The sequence below is a fragment of the Mesoplodon bidens genome (assembly GCF_964165515.1).
Source record: "Mesoplodon bidens genome assembly, chromosome: 7".
Classification (NCBI taxonomy): domain Eukaryota; kingdom Metazoa; phylum Chordata; class Mammalia; order Artiodactyla; family Ziphiidae; genus Mesoplodon; species Mesoplodon bidens.
Window position 1 is genome coordinate 49,363,149 of NC_138164.1, and position 24,265 is coordinate 49,387,413.

Here is a 24,265-nt window from a genome sequence, read left to right on the forward strand (position 1 = left end):
TATATACACTACCAAACGTAAAATAGATAGCTAGTGGGAAGCAGCCACATAGCACAGGGAGATCAGCTCGGTGCTTTGTGACCACCTAGAGGGGTGGGATAGGGAGGGTGGGAGGGAGGGAGATGCAAGAGGGAAGAGATATGGGAACATATGTATATGTATAACTGATTCACTTTGTTATAAAGCAGAAATTAACACACCATTGTAAAGCAATTATACTCTAATAAAGATGTAAAAAAAAAGCCAAAAAAAAAAAGTGTATGGCCATTTCCCACTGTCTAAGGAAGAAGATTTTATGGGAGAAGAGAGGATTATTCAGCACATGAAGCTGGAAATGCTCAATGCATTTACTTCATGGAGTCTGTCTGTCTCGCCACTGCCTCTCTCCTCCATTTTACTACCTAAGCAAACACACACATACAAAGGCTTCTGACCCCATGGGAAGGGGGAACTCTGTCTAGAGGGCTGGCACTAGCTCCTTCACCACTTTGCTGTGTGACCTCAGACAAATTACTTCCCCAATCTGAGCCATAGCCTCACCTGTAAACTGAGCAGATTTCCCATGCACCCTCCATCCTCAGCTAAAAGCACCTCAGAGCCTGTGATCCTGTGACTCTGTCCCATAACCTGAGCAGATGTAGAAAGAGTCAGGGTAGAATGGAAAATGACCATCTGTCTGGGAGTCCAGACCAAAGTAAAGAAACTGAGGGTAGAGTGGAGGTTTTCTGGGCAGCCAGGACCAGACTGTGGGACACGGATGCAGAGGAAGGGGAGCAGTTTGCTGTTCTATCCCCATTTAGACCAGTCACAAGAACAGACTCAAGGTACCTACCCCTCACCCTGCAGGCACCACAATTGTCACCAGGTCATACCAGGCCTTTCTATCTCTCTTCTATAAAAAAAATTCAGCATCTTTCCTTGAAATGTGGTTGAGAAATCCCCAAGTGTCAGCACTAGCCTCCCAGCCCTCCTGCTAACATCCCTGAGGACCCAGCTGCAGGCTCAGACCCACTCAGGCAGAAGTGTTGAAGCAGCCCTACAACCTGGGGTAATTGGGAGGTGGTAACTGGAATCGGTCACGTTGCCCTAGGTTGGCCTGGAGCTAGGCACCTGGGACTGTCAAGTCACCACCTTCCCTCCAATCCTGGCCACCCCCAGTGGTGGTGACCCATCATGTGCTTGGACTCCAGTTTCCCTTACCCAAGCCCTCTTTGGGTGGAGCCTACTTGCTTGCCCAGGCACCCATGCCCACCATGCTCATGCCTAATCTGTCCCCAGAGGAGCTGGATCCTCTTCCTTCTGCTGGGGTCCTGCCACGAGAGAAGGACCAACCGCCCTTAACCTTGACACCCCTCCCCACCTGACTTGCCTGCCTCCTGCTGTGTTCCCCCCCACCTCCCACCCTGCCCCACCAACCAGGCTCTGTTGGCCACTCCACCCAGGAAGTGCTGAGTGTCCCTCTGGACCCTGCCTTTCCCACTGAGCTCCTCAGTCTCGGCTCCCTTCATGTCTTCATCAACCATAGTCAAGATACCAGCAGCCCCACATGAATGACGCCTGGGAACAGGAGGGACTCAGGGGACTTGCTCTTGCCAGACGTCCACCAGGAGGTCGCTCTCCCCATTCCCCCACCCGCTCAGGGACCTCAGGCCCCGCCCAGCCAGCCACCTGCACCCTTACCTTCTCCAGCTGGTGGACACCCTCCTCCACGCAGCAGATGGAGGCCAGCGTGCGGAGCGCCTGGGGGTACAAGCACCGGAAACTGTCCTGCCGGCAGACCTTGAAGAGCGCCACGACCCCACCCTCCTGCCAAGAAAAAGAAAATGTCACATGAACTCAGTGTGACCTCTCCAGGGGCTGACTCAAGAATTACTGATACCCCTCACTCAGCAGGTGTGTTTTGGGGATACCCCTCAGCAGCCGCCATGGAATAAGCCTGGAGTTGTCAGAAACAGGTTCTAGAAACAAGTCTGAGGCAGATGGAGGGAACTGAAACCTAGATGCCTCGTGCTGGTTCTCACTACGCCAGTGACGACCTGTTACTTCTCAGATGCTCCCACCACCATGGCAGGCACACAAAAAGGAGCTTTATTTACCTCAATACTATAACTTATTTCCATATGGGGGATGGGAAAAACTGAAGTCCAGATGGGTGAAATAATCACCCCAAATCCACACTGGTCTTATTTTTACTCCTTCACTCCAATTTGTAAAAGGAAAAAAGAAAAAACCTTTAGGATTGATCAGCCGAGCTCTTGAATGTGAACCTGTACTTTTCCTTTTTGAGACCTTATGGTGTCCTCCCAGGAGAAGTCTGAGAGGATTTCTGAGAAGAGTCTGGGAGTGAGGCGCTCATCCTAACTGGACATATTTATTCTGTAGAAAAATCACTGAAGCCGCCTTGGCTCCTGGAGCAAAGTGAGAGAGACCAACAGATCACAAAGGCGACTCACCACACGTCCAGCAAACTGGTGGCAACCCCACCGTGGACATCCACGTCCAAAGCAGGGGAGGCTGGCTATCCCACATCTGGCTTTGCCCTGTTTCCTCCCTCTCCCCTTCCCTGAGGGCTGGAGGGGTGCCTAGGGGTGGCAACAGGAAAGAATGCATGAGCAAGTGGTCTGAACTTGGTCCTGAGGGGCACTTGCCTTTAACCGCACCACTCCTGTCTCTAACTATGCCCACTGCCCTCAGTTCCCCAAACTGAGAAAGATGTTAGAGGAAGAAGGAGGTGGGTTCAGCAAAATTACCATCCCCAGTCAGATTTTTCAGAACTCTCTCAACAAAAAATGTACTATGCACAAAACAGGCACCGTTCTGTGTCCCCAGGGACGCAGCAGTGAATGACTGAAAGGATCATGAATGAGCAACCAGAAGAAGCAGCAATGACCACTACGGCCCAGCACAGCCTCACTGAAATGTCACCCCAGATCTCTGCTTCCCCGCACCCCACAGTGATAAGCCCTGGGCCCTTTGCTCATCACTGCAGGGACCAAGATGAAAGTATCCAATTCTGGGGGAGTTCAGAATTTCTGACATTTTATAATATTCCTCCTTCCTTTTAGGGTAGTTTATTTGGTGGGAAAAGGTCATATCTTAGGACTGGTAAATTTGTTCAGGCAACACAAAAATATTAATGGTTTATTATATGCCAGACCCTCTGCTGGGCACTGCCTCAGTCCCCGTCCATGCTGAGCTCCTTGTCTGGCAGACAACGTTAAAAGCAGGAAGAAATCTGGGTAGCTGTGCATTGAAATGGGGAGGGGTTGCAGGGTTAAAAGAGCACCGAGTAGGAACTCCTGACATAATCTGAAGGAGGACGGTTACAGAAGGGTCAAAGGGTCACTTAAAATGATGTGATTTTAAATGCACATCATTACTCTGATAAAAAATATGCTCTGGTATGGGGACAAGACACTTACCCCTCTGAATTCTTGCTCCACAGTCCTTTATCCCTGCCTGCCTACTTTCCCACGGTTCCTGGGACATCTGATAAGGGTTGCACATAAAGACCTTACCCAGAGAGTCACTGACATAAGCTCAAATTACTCTTTAAAGTAAGAAGAAAGAACAGGAGTCCTAAAGTCTCCCTGGTCAGGCTTGTTGGCTATTAAAGACCTCCCACCAGATGTATATATATATATATATATATATATATATATATACATGTTTATATGTGTGTGTATTTAATCATATATAGTACAAATCTTATTTATATATGTACAATGATAGATAGATAGATAGATAGATATTTACGTCTGGCGCAGACAATGAAGAAATGATGCCAAAGAATGGGAGGCAGAGAGCCAGGATCAGTGTGGCAGCCTTCCTCTGGCTCAGGAGACGCCAAGTCTAGCATAACTATATTTAAGCCTCTGCATCCATTTGCACTGTATTCTCATTACATCCTTTCCCAAGCCTGTGAAAAATGGTCTTAGCATTTTTAGCTACTAGGAGAAGAAGGGGGGAATCCTGAACCCAGACTGAGGGGATTCTGGTTCAAATCCTGGCTCTGCTGCTGGCAATCTTTGGTTAACAATGGGGTCGTGACAGCTACCTGACTCAGCTGTTGAAGGAGCAGTGAGTTAATGTTGTGAATGGGCCGAGCACCCAGTGAGGGTGGACCTGGACAGCCAGGTTGGGATCAGGTCACAGGAGGCATCCTGGTTAGAAGGGTGTCTCATACCCTCATGAAAGGTGTCCCAAGGGCTGGAATATGTGGGAGAGAGAGGAGATAGAAAGTGAGATGGAATGTGAAGCCCCCATCAAGGACCAAAAAGAAGCACTCAGCTTAGAGTGGGACCAGGAGCTGCCTCAGTTTGTGGAATCGCACTGTTGGCTGGAGCTTGTTTAATTTTATAGAAAGCTCTGGGCTCGGAGCCCAGCTGTATAATGGTATGCATTATTCAGACAGGCTCAGGGTAAGCTGTCATAAAGCTGGAGGAGGCCACTTGCGGGGTGTGTAGGCTAGTGGTGGGAGGAGGATAATAGAGGAGCTGGAGTGGCGAGGAGGGGGTAATTTCAACAACGCACAGGGGAGTTCTCAGTGCCCTGCACTCAGGAAGGGATGGGATTATTTGCCACCACCGTCATAGGGAGGACTGGGTTTATTTCTTGGCCATCAGAGGAACCCAAGGGGATGAGAGGATAGACCTCAGACAGGTTGCCCAAATCATCTCATGGGGGTAGCTCAGATGGATGAAGGACCCAAGGACAGACCACACTGGGCTCCATGGAGGTGAATGAGGAAGGCCACTGGGGCAAGCTGCCCCACACCTGTCACCATATTGGGCATATTTCCTGAGTATCGGAGGTGAGGATGCTGTGCAGGGCATACCAGGAACTCCCAGCCCCTTTGTCACTGTCAGGACTGGAAACCCAAACATTGATTTTGCTGGAGGACCTAGTCTCTCCATCTTCCAGGCTGGGAAGATGGGAGTCATCATGGAATCATCTCTCTGCATCAACCCTCCGTCTACTCTCCCCCAAGGACTGGAGACAGAAGAAGGTTGAGATTAAAATTCTGGAGTCAGCAGATCTAGTTAAAATCCCATCTGCATTTAATGTGCATGAACTTCTCTCTGAGCCTCTGTTCCCGTATCTTAAAAATGGGAATTATAATTATAACACATCATTAGATTATCAGGAGGATCAGATGAGATAACGAAAGGAAAGCTTAGGGCAGTGTTTGACATATAGAAAGGATGCAGTAGATAATAAAGGTTGTGGAGAGGGAAGGAGGGCAAGGGAGGATGGGGATGAGAAGGAGAAGGCAGACAGGAGGAAGAGGAGGGAGCCAGGCTGCTGAGAGGCAGTTCAGGACAGCAAACAAGAGCATAGCCTTTGCTGTCAAACAGCCAGGTTCAAATTCACCTTGGCCATTTACTAGTGGAGTTTTTTTTTTTTTTTTTTTTTAGCGTTATGTGGGCCTCTCACTGTTGTGACCTCTCCCGTCGTGGAGCACAGGCTCCGGACGCGCAGGCTCAGTGGCCATGGCTTACGGGCCCAGCCGCTCCGCGGCATGTGGGATTTTCCCAGACCAGGGCTCGAACCCGTGTCCCCTGCATCGGCAGGTGGACTCTCAACCACTGCGCCACCAGGGAAGCCCCTGGTGGAGATTTTTTTTTTTTTTTTTTTTTTTTTTTTTTGCAGTACGCGGGCCTCTCACTGCTGTGGCCTCTCCCGTTGCGGAGCACAGGCTCCGGACGCGCAGGCTCAGCGGCCATGGCTCACGGGCCCAGCCGCTCTGCGGCATATGGGATCCTCCCGGACCGGGGCACGAACCCGTATCCCCTGCATCGGCAGGCGGACTCTCAACCACTGCGCCACCAGGGAGGCCCTGGAGATTTTTAAAGCTCCCTAGTGATGCTAATATGCCTACAAGGTTGAGAACTTCTGAGTCACACTTTGGCCCAAGAAGCTGAAGGGCCAAGGCTTGAACCGGAAGTCACCACTGTGGGCTTTAGGATCATGAACTCTGAATTAAAGAGACTTGGGTTCTAATTCTGACTCCATTCTTTATCAGTTGTGTGACCTTGAGTAAGCCTCTCAAACCACTTCCTCAACTATAGATGGGAAAAACATGATAACTACTTGTTTGGATGATTTTATAATTTAAAAGAAATAACGTTTGCAAGGCATTAAGCACAGTGGAAAGCACCCTCAAACGTTAGCTATTGCTGTTGCATACAATTTACTTCTCCCTTGACCAGAGTTGACAAGCATTTACCCTCCTCTGCCAGATTTCCTTAAAGGCTTAGATCAGTGATGCTGAGAGTGGCCATGCCTCAGAATCCCCTGTAGAGCTTATTAAAATGTGGATTCCCAGGTCTTATCCCAGGACCTCGGTAAATCTTGGAGGGCGGCAAACCATTTATGTTGTGTTTTCCAAAAACTCCCTGAGGGATTGTGATGCAGGGTTAGGACTGGGAACCACAGAGCTGGAGCATCTTCTTGTGACTGACATCTTAAGTCTATTGAAGGATATAACTTTGATTCCAGTTAGATCATTATTCTATCCCCAATGGTAATGTCATTTCTCAAGTTGAAAAAAAAGCGGGGGGGGCAAAAATAAAACAGAAGGCCTTAGCAAGCTCCCTAGGGAGCTACCAATTGCCTATATTTTTTCTAAGTGCTTGGATCCAACACTTAGAATGAGTGCAGGGGCAAATGGACCATGAAGCTAATGAATTACAACTCCCATGTAATTAATGAAAACCACTGCCCTCAATTTTGTCTTTCCTTCATGTCGTAGTGTAGTGACAGCAGGCATTTTTAAGATCCAGCCAAGAACCTAAGTTGGAAGATATGCTTGGTTTGGGTTTGGTGGGATATGTGAAGATGAGGGAGGAGGGTTGATATTTATAACAGACACCACGTGAAGAAAGATGATAGAGGCTCCAGGGGCACTATCTTCTTGTCTCAAGTGGGAAATGAAATCAGAGGAGTTAGCCACTATTAAAGATGGCGACACCAAGGCCCAGAGAGGGGAGGTAACTCTTCCAAGGTCACATAACAAGCAAATGCTAGAGCCAGGACAGGCCTCCTAAGCCAGCTGTCCCCGCCAAACTAGCTTCCTCACACTCTCCCCAGGCCCATCACCCTGGCCCCCATCCATGAAGCTCACCTTGGCTATGATGCGGCACAAGGGAGCCCCCTCCTGGGTCAGGCTGAACAGGTTCCCTGTGGTGGATTCTGTGGTGTAGATATTGTCCGAGGCATCGATTTTTCTCACCAGTGCCTAAGAAAAGAGAGCAAAGTCTGATGGTTAATCACTCATCTACCTTCTGCTCACCTTCCTTAATGGAAGAGCGTCCTGAAATCTGTAATCCTGCCCCATCTCCACTACCCCATGATGGGGGTGATGAGGTTCTAACTTAGGGAAAGACATGAGTCAGGATGAGGTCTGAGCTACATTTCAGAAATATGGGATAATTTCATACCCCTGGGGCATGGACAACCAATGCACCCCACTCTAGTCAGTCAGAAAATCAGCTCTCATCACTGATGGGCTCAGCAAGCACATTTTTGCTATTCTACTGGCTCCTGATGAGAACAGAAACCATCGGTGATATAAACAAACCATCAAGTTGAAAACCAATGAGCTGCTACAGATATGACCAAAGAATTTGCTCATTTTGGATGACCGTTATCTAATGGCAAAGTCCAGCTGGGTGATGGGTTCAAGAGATGAGTCAAGAGAAACATTCTACTCTGCAGTATCTTCCTGCTCAGAGGATATTTGCCTTAGGTGGACAGCCAGGCCAACACAGCAACCTGGAATCCTGTCAAAGAGTGGGTAGCTCAGTAAGGAATGCCACTAATTACAGCTGAAGGATCTAAGGCTGGTGGTAAGAGGGCCAGGAATGACCAAGCACAGGACGCTGGGAGGCTCAGGAAGAAGAGCAAATGGAAAATTCATCGACAAATGGGATATGAAGATTATTCCTAGAAGAGTTTAGCTTATTTCTGGGAAAAAGCTTTTCATGTAACTTGAAACCACTTTATAATCAGCCATTTGTTTTGAAGGTTGTGATTCATCAATTATAGATGACTCCTACCTGCTAATTAATGTTCATTGCTTGAGTTTCTCCTGGGAGGTGTGGAGATGGAGACTGGGGAGACTTGCCTTTGGGGGCCTCGTGCGAGAAAGTAGGACCTCTGGGAAGCCACTTGTGCAATTTCAGTTGCCGTGTTTATTTTAAAATATTAAAATGGATTTGTTTCAAATTCATACTGGTGTTATGGAAAAGACACAAGGAAACTAGGAGATCTGAGTTCCAGAGCCGGCCTGCCTTTTTTTAACACACTATATTGATGAGGAAGTATGTGTATGGTTAATAAAAGTATGGACTCCAGAGTCAAACTGCCTGGGTTCAAATTCTGGCTCTGCCACTTCTAAGCTCCCTAGAGCAAGTAACTCAGCCCTTCTGCACCTTAGTTTCCTCATCTGTAAGACGGCAGAAATAACAGTGTCTATCTCTTATGGTAGTTGTACTCATCTTTTAAAGTTGCTAATATATATAAAGAACTTCTAAAGGTATCTGGCACACGGAAGCAAAGTAAAATTCTTAGCAGTTTTTATCTTGAGATCTTGGGCAATTGAGATAAACTCCCTAGGCCTCAGTTTCCCCATTTGTAAAATGATTTAAATTAAAGGGGTTTGAGGCTCAAGGTAAATAGCTCTTCCATTTTTCTTCTTTATTCAAACTCAGAATTCTTCACACATAGCAATATGCCAATCTTCTACATATAGCAGTCTAAGATTTGTGTAATTAATCAAACTACATTAAATACAAAAATTATTTCCTAAGATTGGATAGATGCCCCTTGTAAGATATTTAACAAAAGGTAAAATTAATAACCAAGATTTGTCACTGCAAATCTGTATAATGAATGTACTTCTTAGAATCATTCCCTATCTTTGCTGTAAGCAGTTATGTAAGTGATATCAGTGCTAACATGAAAATGCAGATTTCATATACTGGAGTCCTGTACCTAAATGATAATTACCTAATGTTCCTGATTAGTGTTTGCACTTGAAGCAAATTAGCATTATGTTAAACTATTCAAACCCACTGTCTTTTGTAATCATTTGCTGCTATTAGACCATTTACGTCTGAGGATAATTTCTTGTTAACGTCTATACTCACATATACCATAATTACACTTCAGATTTGTCTCAGTGAGTCAGCTCTGTGACAATGAAAAGTTGTAAGCATCCTTTTCACAAGGATAAATTTGGAAAGATAAGAGATCAAAGGCTCCACAGAAATCATCAAGGCTCTAAGTATCACAATGCGTCAGAGCTGGAAGGCGTCAGAGCTAGAAGGGCTCTCAAAAGTTTTGTTCAAGATTTCCTTCCGAGTTGAGAAAATTGAGACACAGAAATCTGCCCAAGGTTACACATATGGTACGTGGTGGAGTTAGACCTTAACCCCTGTGAATGTGACTCCCTATTTACCAAAGTCAGTGAATCCATATCCCTCAGTGCCGGCAGGACCTCCCAGGGACTAGTGGAGATGGAAGTCTCAAAACAAGGAGGAAATCCAGCCTCATGAGCAGCTCTCACTAAACTGAAGCACAGTTCTCCACCCGGGCTTCCATTAGCATCTACAATGTTCTGCCCTGTGGCAGCCAGAGCTTCTGCTGCAGGGGGCAGAGCTGACTGAAAGCCCCACCTAGATCCACCACCATGTTCCTACCGAGGCCATACTTCCCCTGAGCTACTCCCAGCTGTGACTTAGCACAGCAGGGGCACTGCTGTGAGTCGATGACTGCAGGCAGGGGACTCCTCTCACAGGTGACTTTGGCTTGAAAATTCCATCTCTTCCTACTCAAGTCTTCCTCCCCTTTTTCTTTCTCAGTTGTCAGCCCTGCAACATGGTTTTTCCACTGCCTTCTCCTGCTTCCTTCCCTTTATCCTTCATAGATGTTTCTTATCAAATCCTATCTTGGTATTAGTTTCAAATGAACACAGTCTCTAAAATCAAGTTTTTTCAGGTAATCGAGGAGGAATTGGTGAATTTTCAAAAATATGCTTCACCCTCTATCATGAGAAGAGTGGTGAAAGAATGGAAACAAAATAAAGGAAGATAGACTGATTAAACTGAATGACAGAATTTTTTTATGACAGACCAGGCAGATACAAAACAAAAAATAAAGGATCTTGAAGAAGAGGAGAAAGGGATTTAAAAGAAAAAGGGGGGGGGGGTTAAGGAGATGCACACAATCTAACTACTCTAAATAAAGAATTTGAAAAGGGGGATATATTTTTGTTTCTCCATCAGAAAGAGTGACTGCAGCCCAGTGAAATTTATCAGCAGGGGTAAACTCTGAAACATCAGCCTGGAATAAGTTCCTCAGAAGGAGGCAGGAAAATACTGTGAAGCCTCTTTCTAGAGCTTCAGATAGAGACTCCATAGTTATGTATAGTTAGGGCAGCCGAGCCATGCAAAGGGATTACATATACATGGGTTGATTAAAGATGCCCACAGGGCTTCCCTGGTGGCACAGTGGTTGAGAGTCCGCCTGCCGATGCAGGGGACACAGGTTCGTGCCCCGGTCCAGGAAGATCCCACATGCCACGGAGCGGCTGGGCCCGTGAGCCATGGCTGCTGAGCCTGCGCGTCTGGAGCCTATGCTCCACAACGGGAGAGGCCACAACAGTGAGAGGCCCACGTAACGCAAAAAAAAAAAAAAAAAAAAAAAAAAAGATGGCCACAGATTCTTCGCTACTCCTCCCATAGAGAGGTGGGTTCTAATTCCCCAGCACTCAGTAGAAGTAACGTTTCAGGACTTCCAAGGCTAGGTCATAAGAAGCTGCCACCCAGGCTTCTTGGAACATTCTTTTCAGAGTCCTAAGCTACCAGATAAGAAGTTTGATAACTCTGAGACTGTCATGCTGGAGATGCCGTGTGCCATGTGTAGGACCCCTGATCAATTACTCTCAACTGAGACCAGCTTTCCAGCCATCTCCTCCAAAGCACCATACATGTGATGAAGCTCTCTAAGACTCTCTAAACCATCTGCCAGCTGAATACCTCCAAGTGACCTCTGCTGATGCCACAGGGAGCAGAAGAATTACTCAGCCAAGCCCTACTGAAATTCTCTACCCTTAACATTGTGAGATATAATATTAAAAATTGTTGTTAGGGTTGTTTGTTGGGTTAATGGAGTTCTAGATACAGGACAAAATTACAGAGATCAGCATGAAATATTCAAAGGATTACTAGATAAATTTCAAGCGAAAATGTTTTAACATAAGGATATAGCATCGCCTGTGTCCCAAGAGAACATTTTGGAGAAATTCTTGAATTAGGACTTGGAGAAAGGCTCAGAAAGACTAGACATAATAAAGAGGAGACAGACAAAATAATAACTGAATCCAGACTTGGATTAGCTACTGGTCTGATGGGAAAATATCTCCTGGGTGGGAATATCCAATTTAGAGAGGCAAAAATGGATAAGATCACTTAGAACTAAAGGTTTGGGGCAGATCCTTAACTGATTTTATTTCTCCCAATAAGGGAAATCCTAAAATCTAAAAGGTTACTTTTGGAAAACAAAAGAATGTATCAGAAAGGAAAGAGGAGTCAAAGAGCGAATGCTGCTCAGATGAGTAAATAGTGCTCATTCTGTGAGTTTGATAAGGAAAGAGACCCACATGAGAAGCAGAGCAAAAGGTGAGAAATTCAGCTGAGTCTCCCTGAAGGGAGTGGGGGATTAACAGGGAGAGAGAAAACTGCAGACGTAATTCATTACCGGAGGAAAAAAAAAAAAGATGTAGCAGAAAAATGTTATTCAAGACAAATATTCAAAAGGTATGGGAAGACGGTGTTCTGAGAAGCACATGGCAGAGGGATGGGTTCTCGGTAGGTGCATAAGGCAACAGACTTCAGGGGCATAACAAGAAAACCCTTCCTAGGAGACAGGGTCTTAAGGCCTAAGCAATCCTCAGCGAGAGGCAGAGACAACAGCCATATTATAGAACTAGAGTGCCTGTGTATACTATGTCAATTTTGTTTTCTCATTTAACCCTAAAAGATTTTTTTTTAAATATATGACCCCTTGCACATTTTTAATTTGACAGGTAAAATTTTGCATCATAAGTTTAAAGAACAAAGTTGGAAAGGATGTAATTTCCAGCAGACTATAAATATTGACTAAAATAAAATGATTACATCACTCTTTTAGATGTATCCCATGAAATCTAAATACCAAAACAACTTGATACCATCATCATCCATTTAAAATTACATGAACAATCTCTTTAACATTTGAACATTTTGCATTCTTTTCTTTTCATCTTTAAACTTACATTCCCATTCCCATTCTCCCTCAGAATTTTATCTTAATGTAATGCATTTAAGTTTCAAAGTATTTTACTGATCACACTTAATCATGCTTATCACTGAAATTTTCTTTTAATTCCTGTGACTATTAGGCTCTAAGTGTTTAAAAATAATCTCTCCTTGCTTGAATTAGTATTACAATTATCATCAGTACAATTGGTCAATACAACATAGATGATAAATTTTGATAAATAATTATAAATCATAAAAATTAAAATTTTATCATAAATATATCTCCTAATGAGATGAATGAGGCTTTGTAAACTTTTTAGGTTTTCTAATTCATTTATCCATGATTGAATATTGGCTTAATGCTATATTTTTAGATGTAAATCTTGAAAAATCTTGTTCGCATAAATCCCATAAAAAGAGGAATGGGAAGAGTATGTATAGCCAAGTTGCTCACCCTTTGAGCACATTCTGAGCTATGTAATCACATAGTGATCTATCATCAAACACTATTTTTAATGATCTGTCAGCTGATAACACCTATAAATTGGTAGAAGCAAAGAACTGGAAACCATTTGACTTGCAAAACATTTGTCACCCAATCATTAGAGTCATTCATTCACTTATCTCAATTTCTGGGAAGAATTCCAGAAGTACTTTACCGAGACATATTAAGTAACTCTTAATTATACCCACTACTCTTTCACTTAGAGCACCTTGGATTATCCAAATTATTCAGAAAGGATTAAGAAAATCAAAATATTATTAATTTCATTAACAATACAATTTTTAAAAAATATTTTTATGTGTTTCAAATAAAAAACTTGAAGCTACAGCTTTTGCTTATTTAATTTATGGAAAATACTCACCCTATAACCTAATTGGCAAAGACTATTCTTTAAGCCAAGCCAATCAGCCAAGCCAACTTAGCTTTTACTCAATATAGAGCTGACTTCATTTTTAATTAAAAAATTTTAATATGTATTCCAAGAAATGCTAAAAAATGCTGACAAATAATTGTGGAAATCATTCTGTAAGGAGAAATGCTAAAAACTGTCAATATTAAAATAATATAGACTTAAAGTTTGATTTACTTGTGTATATTCTAAAGCCAAAATAAAACAATTTATTAAACTTTTCATAATGCAAAGTAATATATAGCTAACATTAAAGTAATTATAAATCTGGAAATATGATAAAAGCCACTGAATTCCTTCAGTAAATAGATGTGTATATGTATTGAACTTTGGTGTTTATTTCAGGAAATAATTAAATAAGGTCTGAGAATACAAATATCTGAAATCATTCGACTGTTTTTTGTAGCTCTTTTTTTTTTAAGGTATATTTTTTTGATGTGGACCATTTTTAAAAATTAATTAATTAATTAATTAATTTCTGTTTGGCTGCACTGGGTCTTCGTTGCTGTGCACAGGCTTTCTCTAGCTGCGGCGAGTGGGGGCTACTCTTCACTGCGGTGCACGGGCTTCTCATTGCGGTGGCTTCTCTTACTTGGAACACAGGCTCTAGGCATGCAGGCTTCAGTAGTTGTGGCGTGCAGGCTCAGTAGTTGTGGCGCATGGGCTTAGTTGCTCCACGGCATGTGGGATCTTCCCGGACCATTGGCAGGTGGATTCTTAACCACTGTGCCACCAGGGAAGTCTTTTGCAGCTCTTATGATCGAACTTCTCTACGTGTTTAAAGGAGAAAAGTATTTATACTTAAATCTAATTAGTCCAGCTGCCAGCAATTAATTATATCTTTTGCTGACAGAAAGTAGAAATTAGTGTAAATATTTCATAAAATGTTTTGACAAAATAGTCTTTAACTGCTGCCTTAAATAATGTGCATCAAATCTGAAAAGAAAAATCATGCAAAACTTGTATCTGTGAATTTTACCCAGTATATCTTGAAAAATGTGGTCTTTCTCAAAAATATTCCAGTTACATTTAAAAGAATCATTATCATTAACCTTTAGACATCACTTAGCGTTGAGCATAAGATACAGCTGAAAGGAATTGCTTGCATTTCAAAAGTGCCCCCCAAAAGCCATTTTGAGTGTTTGATTTGTCCTACCTGTGCTCTCTTTGCTTTGTCTAAGGAGAATGTCCCTCAAGAGGTATGCACGATTTGAGAATAAATGGAAATAGAAGGGATAAGATAAATTGGAAACTTTCACAACCAACCCTCCAATACACACACACACACACACACACTACCATTCTACCACATTTCTAGATTCAGAAAATCTGCACACTGGACAAAATACACAATTTCTAATGCTTTTCTCAACAGAAATATTAAAAACATGGAAATACATGGAGGCCTAAAGGTTTATGGTTCATGAATGTAGGCTTCTTTTTTGTTTTATCTCCCCATTTGCACTCCAAGATTTTTGCAAAAAAGGGCAATGCACTATAAGATTTGGGATGGGTGAGGAATATGCCTTTCTTTTGGAAAATAATAGAAGGGCTAGTAAAAACTGTGTACTGGGGCTTCCCTGGTGGCGCAGTGGTTGAGAGTCCGCCTGCCGATGCAGGGGACATGGGTTCGTGCCCCAGTCTGGGAAGATCCCACATGCCGCGGAGCGGCTAGGCCCGTGTGCCATGGCCGCTGAGCCTACGCGTCCGGAGCCTGTGCTCCACAACGGGAGAGGCCACAACAGTGAGAGGCCCGCATACCGCAAAAAAAACAAAAACAAAACAAAACTGTGTGTTATTAGGAGGATTGTTTCTAGGAAAGAAAACAAATGAAAACTGAAGATCTGGAAATTGATTTCCTTAAAAGTATACGTGCTTGCATTTCTCCTAGGAAATCTTTGGGAACCCAGAGATTACAATGCATCTGAAGCAGTAGACCACTGGCCCAAGTCACTTCAAGCAGCCGAAATCAGTGTAGCCTGGGGTGGCAGAAACACAAAGTTTGGAGGGGAGCTTGAAATTAAGAAATGTTGAAAACGCTGGAGGGCAAAGAATGCAAATCAAACAAGTCTTCGTGAAGGAATTACAAATGCCTGGCTTTGCAGGAAGAAGAAACGTATCACATGCCCTTCTATGAAAAAGGAGACATTTTTCTCCCATATATGGTAACCATCGTACCACAGTTAACCTGTGGTGGATGCTTTCCCCCCGTGAATGTATGTTCACAAATCCTTGTGGACTGTGGACAACTGAAATAAACTGGCATCCTGTTGCAGATGCAACCAAGACAGTATCTGTCACCCACTCTCTTTCTCTCAACTGCAGATGAGTGTCTGTTAAGGTCTTCAGCAACCCTAAAGACAGAGTCTTAGGAAGACATGTTGACTGGAATTCCTGCCCTAAGGATTGAAGATTGGCCTGTTTTAACTTTCTGTGAGTGTAGCAGTAGTGCTGTGATAATATTGTGTATCCAAGGTACTAACTCTTTGGACCCTTTCAAGTATCATGGGGAAAGACCAGTACAAATTGAAAAGCCCTGAAGAAATCCCTCCCAGTGCTGGAGAGACAGCCTAGGCTGCAGCTGCCCAAAGAAACATGACTCCACACACACACACACACACACACACACACACACACACACACTGGGATGAGACCCTCCTGGCTAAGGTGAGCAGAATAAGAAAATTAAAGAGAATTCTATTAACCTAAGAATTGGGGGCTTTGAATTATTCCTAAGAGTAGAGGGATTCAGATTTGGGTTTTGTTTTGTTTTTTTTTTCTTTCACTTTATTTTCTCCCAGGGAACTTTAAAATGAGATAGAAGACCATTTTAAAATTTTGAACATCTTTATATTTCTCATCCTGGCAAGTACGTTTGGATTATCTTTATCTTACTGTTTAATCACACATTGCAGCCTCTGATTACCTATATTGGACAACATAGCTGAGCAAAATCTGAGAATGAGAAAAAGAACAGGAAAGCAAATTTTGAGCTTCAGTTACAAAACCTCCTTAGAGTCAATTTAATGAATGTAATATTTTAGTCATGTCCAAGCCTTCTGGGAGCAAAGTCTAAATTGCCCACTGGGATTCCAGAAGTATCCACAAAGGAGTAGAGTTTGTTATTTGGGGGCGTGGCTTCCTGAAGGTGTGGAAAGTCTGCCTCACAGGCAGCTGACCTCCTCCTCCAAAGGGCCCAGCCAGACTCCTGTCTGACCACTGCCAGATAGATGGGGCCAATAAGATAATAGGACAAGAACTGTGAACACTAAAGGGTAATACTTGGTCCCCACTCCTCCTGTTCCACTAGGGAGAGATTTCAGCCACACCACCTCTGCTGGCCTCAGTCCCCACCCCTCCATGTCACCTTGCCGAGAGGGTAAGAATGAGTTAGTGAGTTTGGAAGAAGGAACCGAGTATGTTTAGCTTAGCGCCTGCCTCTTTCCTCTTAGGACGTGTCCCTCTGGTCTGACCTGTGTCACAGGATAGGTTCTTGTACCTCAGGTGAGGCCTGAGGTTGACCAGCTCTGTCTGGGACAGGAAGGGGAAGTTTAGGGGTGAGAGGAAGTTTTAACAAGTTCATTTCAGCCACACAGCCAGAGATACAGTCCCTAACCAGTTTTATTAGAATAAAGGTGATATTTTAAACGAAAATAAATATTGATTGATGGAATGAAAGGATGAATGCATATACAGTCTATCCACATGAAGCAGAATCGAGGATTCAGAGGTACAGGTGAGAGTTGATTTATTCAGTAGAGAGTCCCCTAGAAGTCATCTTCAAGTAAATCATCTTTTCTAAATCAAGTTTTTTCCTCTTACCTCCCACATGGCTAATCCTTTAATCCGAAAAAGTTTAATCCTTAATGTTCATTAATTTCCCATTGGTGGCTCCTAACAGTTAAGCCTTAAATTTCCAAGCCCACCAAGTAGTTAAATTATCTCAATAAACAATTAGTAATTAGGTGATTAGGAAGCTCTTTTTAGCAAAGCTTGTTGTCAGCTTCTCTTAAGATAGCTCAGGTCTGTAGTGAATAAAGCCACTGACGCAATCAGAAGAGTGCCAGTTACTCCTGTGTTGTCTTATTTAACGCTAACAACAACCCAAGGTAGAGGTGAGGAAACTGAGGAAATTAAGTAACTTGCCCAAGTTTGTAGATGCCATAAGTAGCACATTCAAGGTTTGAACCCTGATATGCCTCCAAATGCCATGCTCAATCCACTACCCAACAAGGCTCACATTCATAGAATTACACACTCTCAAGATTGGAAGAAACCTTGCAAGTCACTCAGTCCAACCTCCATCTACTGCCGATATCCTCCCAGGCATGACTTTCCCACCTCAGTGGTGGGGAGTTCCTAAGGCAGCCCCTTCTACTGCGGGGCAGCCCTATTGCTTTGCCCACCCCTTTTTCCATGGAATGTCCTATAGATTCACTTCACTGGCCCAAGGTCCTTCTTCCCTTTGGAGGTAGCAGAGTTTCCATTCTTAGATTAAACATCCCTGCTCCTCCAGCTATTCCCCACATACCTTAATCTTCGGCCCTTCCCCATCCTCCTAGGAAGCTCCTCTGAGCACAATCATCGTCTCAATAACACATCTGGGGTCTGGAGCTGGACATAACATTCCAGGATGGAGCAGACCAGTGCAGAGTAGTGCTATATTATCACGGCCCTTCTTGTAAGCACCATTCCACCATGTGTTGTGTTTTTGTGGTGGGCGTGGAGGGGGGATGGAAAGAGTACTGTTCCTCTGCTCAAGAGCCTACATGGCTCCCTAGTGCAAAAAAGGCATTTCCCAAATTGCATTTCCTGAAACACCAGCATCCCAGGATAAATGAATAGGTGTTTTAAGAATAAAAAAGATCTGTGACTAGGTAAGTTTGGAACACACTGCTTAACATTCATTCATTAATAAATCTTTATTGGATGCCTGCTGTATGCCAGGTACTGTTCTAGTCACTAGATATATATTCATGGACAAAAGAAAGCAAAATCCCTGTTTATGGAAACTATAGGTCAGACAAGAAATACTATGAATGTGTGAGGACCTTTTAGAAGACTTGCAACACACAATAACACATCATAAGAGAAATGCTGATGCAAAAAAAATAAGCTTAATTTCATTTATGTCAAGATACCCCAAGTGTAGGATCCTTGTATAATTACTAATATCCTAGAGAACAGGATTTGAGTTACCTGTTTAGGAAACACATGCTCACAACACTGAACAGATTACCCTGCCTTCAGCCAGTGTATCTCTTTATGTCACCACTGTTTTGTATGGAAACTTTCTAATGTAAAAGGATGCTAAAGGTCAGCCAAGAAATATTAAGAGCACAGCAAGCTCAGCCCAAAGGAGGGCTTAGAGGACACCACTGGGCATGTGGGAGGGAAGCAGGGTTGTCAAAAAACTAACAAATATGCAGAGGAATGGAGGACAGACACTGCTTCCCCCACCAGGGGAGGGAGACCAGCGGGGGACTCAATTCTAGGAGAAAATCAGCTGATCCAACAGCTCCCAAGCTGAGCATCAGTGAGGCAGGTGGCCAGACTGGAAATGGGGCAGGATTTAGCCAGGGAAGTAGAAGCACCGGGTCAGGAATTCCACCCTAAACAAGGTCAGGATGAGGAAAAAGCAGAATGGACCCAGTGCCCCAGGCAATCAGATACATAGTCCACAAAACCCTAGCAGGCTCCTGACAGCCCAAGGAGCTTTTCCCAGGAATCTGTGACCTGGAGCATCAAAAAGACAAGCTACCCTTTGCTCCTGGTAGAAAGAGCTAAGGACTACTTCCAAACCCAGCTGGCTTCCATTTACAATCCAACAGAACTCTTTTAAGCCCTTTTAAGTGAACCTGGTAATGCCAGGCAAGAGGGCACCAAAATGGCATAAAAAGCATCAGCGGGCACCTGCGCTCCTGCTCAAAAATTCCTCCAGGCTCCTCTCTTCCCCACCACTAACTTCAATACCCTCACTCATCACTCCTTCAATTTCTTCACCCACTTCGGCCCCATGTTCCACTGGGTCCCTCTGGGACTTGATGGTTCCATTTGGGACACTGGCCTTAGCTTGAACCACCACCTGCCGGTACGCGTGACTGCCAACATTTGCTCATTGTGCCAGCTCCAGGGCCCCAGCCCTGGCCTTTCCCTTCCCTTGTCCCAGACTCTCGGGGCAGGGAGAGTGAACTCCGCAGACCCTTCTGGGTTGAGAGGGTGAGGCTGCACAGGGCCAGCTGCCCTGACCAGCAAGTGAGCCAGGTCAGAAGGGCTTGTGCTGTGTACAAGACGAGCCAGACACATAGGGAAGAGAGAAAGGAAACTCTGGGATAGGTAGAAAGGCCAAGTTTGGAGAGAGGCCGATATGGGAAGGGATTTGTTATTTGTGGAAAGCTCTTATTTGGTGGTGGGAAAAGAATGGCAAATATGTAACACAATATTTCTGTAACTATAAATAACATGCAAATACCTTTCCTAATGAAAACCATATGGAATCAGCTTTTCTGGGAGGCTTTTAAAAATAGGAAAAGGCAAGAGAAGGAAATAATATGTATTTAACCCATACTATGTGCTAAGCACTTTTCATACGTTGTTTGCTTAGTCCTCTCACTTCTCTTCTGGGGAAGGTCTTCACTTTATATATGGGGAAAATGAGGCTATGGATTAAGGAATTTGACCAAGGTCCCGTGATAAACCACAATTTGAAAGTAGATCTGTCAGGTTCAAAAGCCCTCGTCCTTTCTGAAATCAAGTACCACCTTCCCTAGAGGCAGGGGCTGGACTAGCTGACCTTTCTAGATTCTTCTCTATTGCCAGGATATCCAGAATTGACTTGTTCCCAGCAGGTGCCCTAAGTCTTTCAGGAATATAAGGATCTATTGTGTGCACTGTGAACAATAACTCAACAGAGAAGATTTAAGGTGGGGGTAGCAACACTGAAAGTGCAATTGGGAGACGCTGGGCTCTGCCACTGCCTTGCTGTGTGACTTTAGGTCAGTATCTGCCCTATCTGGGCTCTAGTTTTCACATCATGAAAATGCAGAATTGGGCTAGATGGTCAGGAAGGCTCCACTCAGCTCTGACAGCCCTGTCTCCCAGGTGTTGGGGTTCACTTTGGTGGTCTGAGGAGGATGTCCCCCAAGGAAGTCCACTTTAGAGCTTCCCCGAGCCAGGCCCAGTCCCTCTGCCCACCTCCGCTGCCCAGCCCACACTGACCTGCACCTCCCGGGTCAGGGCCAGCTCCAGCAGCTGGCCAAAGTGCTGGCCCAGCGTGCTCAGAGTCTCACTCACACAGGCCTTCATCGACTTCAGGATGTGCTCATTCTCAACCTGGAGGCACCTGGAGAAAGAAACCCTGGGTGGGCCACTGTAAGGGGCAGGCCCTCAGCCCAGAGCCATTTTAGGGGACAGATCCGGGCCTGCAACAGGCCTGGTGGTGATGCAAGTGGCCTGGGAAGATGACATCAGCTCCTGGGGAGTCAGAGATGGAATATTCCAAGGCTGGCTCGTCCCCTGGCTTCCTAGTGTTCAAAGAAGTGCTGGCCTGAAATAGGAGCTAACAGTCCATGTTGTCAGGAAGAAAGGCCATCAGAAAGCAGCCAAATCCATACCTCTGGGCTTCTCCCTGGGAGGATCTGCCATCATTGCGGTCAGGGTCTAGGGATGGTGGATGGGAGTCATAGAGGAGGGTTGCTGGTGTGCCAGGTATGCCTTGCTCACTCTAAAGGTATATGGCAATGCCCGTGACCCTTTAAGAAATAGCTTCCTAAAGCGTGCAGACAGTAGCCTCGAGGATTTTCTCCTCACACAGGAAGATCAAGATCAAATCCACCCCTATGACCTGAGAATGTTTCACAATGGAAGGCCAAAGACCCCATGGCAGTCCTAGGAATGTCAAGTTCCAGGTTTTTCTTCTAGGGCCTGGGGGCTGGAAGGGGTGAGGGAGAGTGTCAACACACACCCAGGTGTGCATACAGACAAGGTTGAGTGTGTGTACGTTTCTGAGTATAGACGTATGTGTGTTTATGTATGTGAGATATGGAGAAGAGGGTGTGAGTATATTTCTGTGATTGTGTGAATGTATGTTTATATATCTGTGCATGTCTGTGAAATCCTTGTCAATGTGTATGTGAGTATAAAGGTGTGTCTGCTTTCACCTTGCCTTGACTTTGGAGATCAAGGGGCTTCCTAAAGCTGGGGGAAAATTTTTCCTTGTTACCAACCCTCAAGAATCCTCTTTCTTCCTATGCTCAGGCCTCTCCTCTGCCTTTTACATTCTCCCAGGCCTGAAAATGGAGCAGAAAATCCCAAGGGAGTCTTTTAAGGTTGCTGATAAAACTCAGCAAAAGAAAACTCCCAGACCACCACCAGGCCTCCCCACTCCCACTGTCCCTGTGGGAGAAGATGCCAGCCCCTTCCCCTGCCTGAGGACTGGCTGGCAGACCCTGTCTAGATTCACCCAGAGGCCAGATTTACCTCTCTGTGACCGCTGACAGCTCTGAGCACTTCTCCATTAGCAGCTTTTCAATCTGTAGAAAAATAGATCAATTTTATTCAATTCAGTAAGCACTGGTTGAGGACCAACTGCTGAGCTGGGCCCTCTGGGGCATAAAGATGAAGAATCAAATCAGCCTGATCAAATGTGCCTGATTTGGAAAACAGGCACATAAACTATAACACAGTGTGATATGGATGGCAAAAGAGATCATCATCAGTTGCTTTGGGAGCTCAGAAAAAGAAAACTGAGCAGTTAGTTATGCTGGGGGATCTGGGAAACTTCAGAGAGGAAGGGGCATTTGAGCTGGGTTTTAAAGAATGAATAGAAGTTTACTGTCTGCAAAGTGGAGTAAGGAAAAGGGTAGAGCACGAAGGTGCAAAGGGATACCAGAAGAAAGAGAAATAAAGGAGGATTTTCAGTAGTTTGCTTTGGACTTGGAGGAGATTCAAAACCATGGGCTTTGGAATTACAAAGCCTTAGGTTGAATCCAGCTTATACCATTCACTGCATAACTTTGGGCAAGTTACTTAGGCTTTCTGAGTTTCTGTTTCCTCATCTATAAAGTGAGGACAACAACATTAGCTAATATTTTTAATTAATTTAATTTAATTAGGACTCAGTCCTCACAACAAATCTATGAAATAAATGTTATTATTATACTCATTAGGATGATGGAACTGAGGCACAGAGAAGTTAAGTAGCTTGGCAAGGTCACACAGCAGACAGAGCTGACTCTTGAGCAGGCAGGCATTAAAGAGGGTGTGTTTAACCATTGCACGGTGTCTCTCAGTGGTTATGTTGGCCTCAGAGGTTGTTCAAGGTAAATGAGATGTATGTAAAAACAACTAGCACAATTCCTAGAACAGAGCAGATACTCAGTAAAGGTCCTTACTGTCTTCCCTGCTTCATTGGATGTGGAGAGAGAGGTCCCTGAGGCAAGAAGAGTTAGGACTCTACACAATTCAGACCCACTCTTCTAAAAGGCAACCCCATTCCGAGTGCCCACCCATGCCCATGCCAGACAACCCACCTGGCCCATCTCCTGCGAGGAGCTCCTGCTGATAGTGCTGTACTCACTGACCATGGAACGGGCATGGCAGGTCAGTCTTACGCTCATGCTATGGACGCGTGCCCAGCGGTCCTGGGCCAGCTTCTGCCCGATCCTACGCAGCTCAGTGCTGATGACCCAACCCCGCTTGAGCAGCAGCTGCAGGGGGTCTCCAGGGCCAGAACCGCCTGCCAGGATGAGGTCGCCCTGTGCATCCTCCTCCAGGCTGATGGGCTTTGCCTGCAGGACACACATGCACTCACACTCCGTCATGAGCTTCAGGTCCTCCATCCAGCGCTGGACCGAATCCACCTGCATCAGGTGCAGCCTGCAGCCGGGGAACAGTGCCATGAAGACTATTAACACTCCACAATTTCCAAAGGTTTCAATTCTAAGCCATCTGGTGTTTACTAAACGCCTACTATATGCTCATCACTGTTTCTTGCATTCACTTACCTTAATCCTCTTACTTCTCATTATGTCCATCTTACAGATAGTAAGATCTTTTGAGGGCAGATGACCAGACAAATCAGGCAATGAAGTCTGACAGAGTAGCAGATTATCTTTACAATAAGAGGAAAATAGAAATAGCCTAAATATCAAATATTAGCTATGTCAAGTAAGCTATGGTACAGCTACATGGTTATATAATGTGCACTTACTTAAAATAATGCTTTCCAAAAGTTTATAGCAAAGAAAAATGTGTGCACTAATAAAATAAACATAGAGTATGCAAAGCAGTATGCAGAAATGTAAACACAATTATTATAACTATGTTTAAAAGCTATCTCTAGAAAAAATATTTAAAAGAAATATTAAAATGCTAGTGGTTCTTTATGGGTGGTGAAACGAAAAGATTTTTCATTTGTTTTCAACTTTTCTCTAATTTCCAAATTTACTTTCATAAGCATATATACTAATTTTGTAATGGAACAAAATTAACTCTATTTAGTACAACAGCATGAGAATATCGATTAGATCGTAAGATCATTGTCAAATAAAATTCACTCTAAAATTCACTTAGTCAAATAATAGTAATATCAGATCATTAACAAAGCTTTGAATGTTGCTTGAATTAATTATATTTAATATCACATAAGTGCCAGACACTGTGGGAAAAGTGGAGATCAACATGCCATGCCTCCCCTCTCATGGAGCTTTTGATCTGCCTAAAGAATCAAGACATAGTAATGAGAAGTTAAAAAACAGTAGATTTCAACATTATTTGAAGGTTATGAAAGAAAACACACACACTTAACCTTTAAGGCTGGGCTCAAGTCCCTTTGCCTTGACTTGTAACAGTGTTCTAACTAGCCTTTCTGTTGCTAATCTTACCTGCCTCCAGCCATTCTCCACCTGCCACTAGTCATTCACTCATTCCACAAAGAAGTATTCAGTGCCTACTACGTACCAAGTACTGTTCTAAGCCGGGCTATAAGAGCAAGCAGTAGATAAAAATAATTTCCCTTGTAAAGGTTACATTCAAGTGAGAGGACAG

At 44.2% G+C, this 24,265-nt stretch overlaps 1 protein-coding gene across 4 annotated transcripts in view; it reads right to left on the reverse strand.

The window, feature by feature from the left end:
• Nucleotides 1–24,265, reverse strand: part of INSC (INSC spindle orientation adaptor protein) — a 125,539-nt gene that overhangs the window by 42,032 nt on the left and 59,242 nt on the right. For all 4 annotated transcript variants that reach the window (XM_081238865.1, XM_081238864.1, XM_081238867.1 and 1 more), the window contains exons 3-7: nt 22,750–23,095; nt 21,698–21,750; nt 20,438–20,561; nt 7,127–7,240; nt 1,681–1,806 (exon numbers count right to left, since the gene is read on the reverse strand). In XM_081238865.1, the coding sequence (XP_081094991.1) occupies nt 1,681–1,806; nt 7,127–7,240; nt 20,438–20,561; nt 21,698–21,750; nt 22,750–23,095 (763 nt within the window). The remainder of the gene's footprint in view (nt 1–1,680; nt 1,807–7,126; nt 7,241–20,437; nt 20,562–21,697; nt 21,751–22,749; nt 23,096–24,265) is intronic.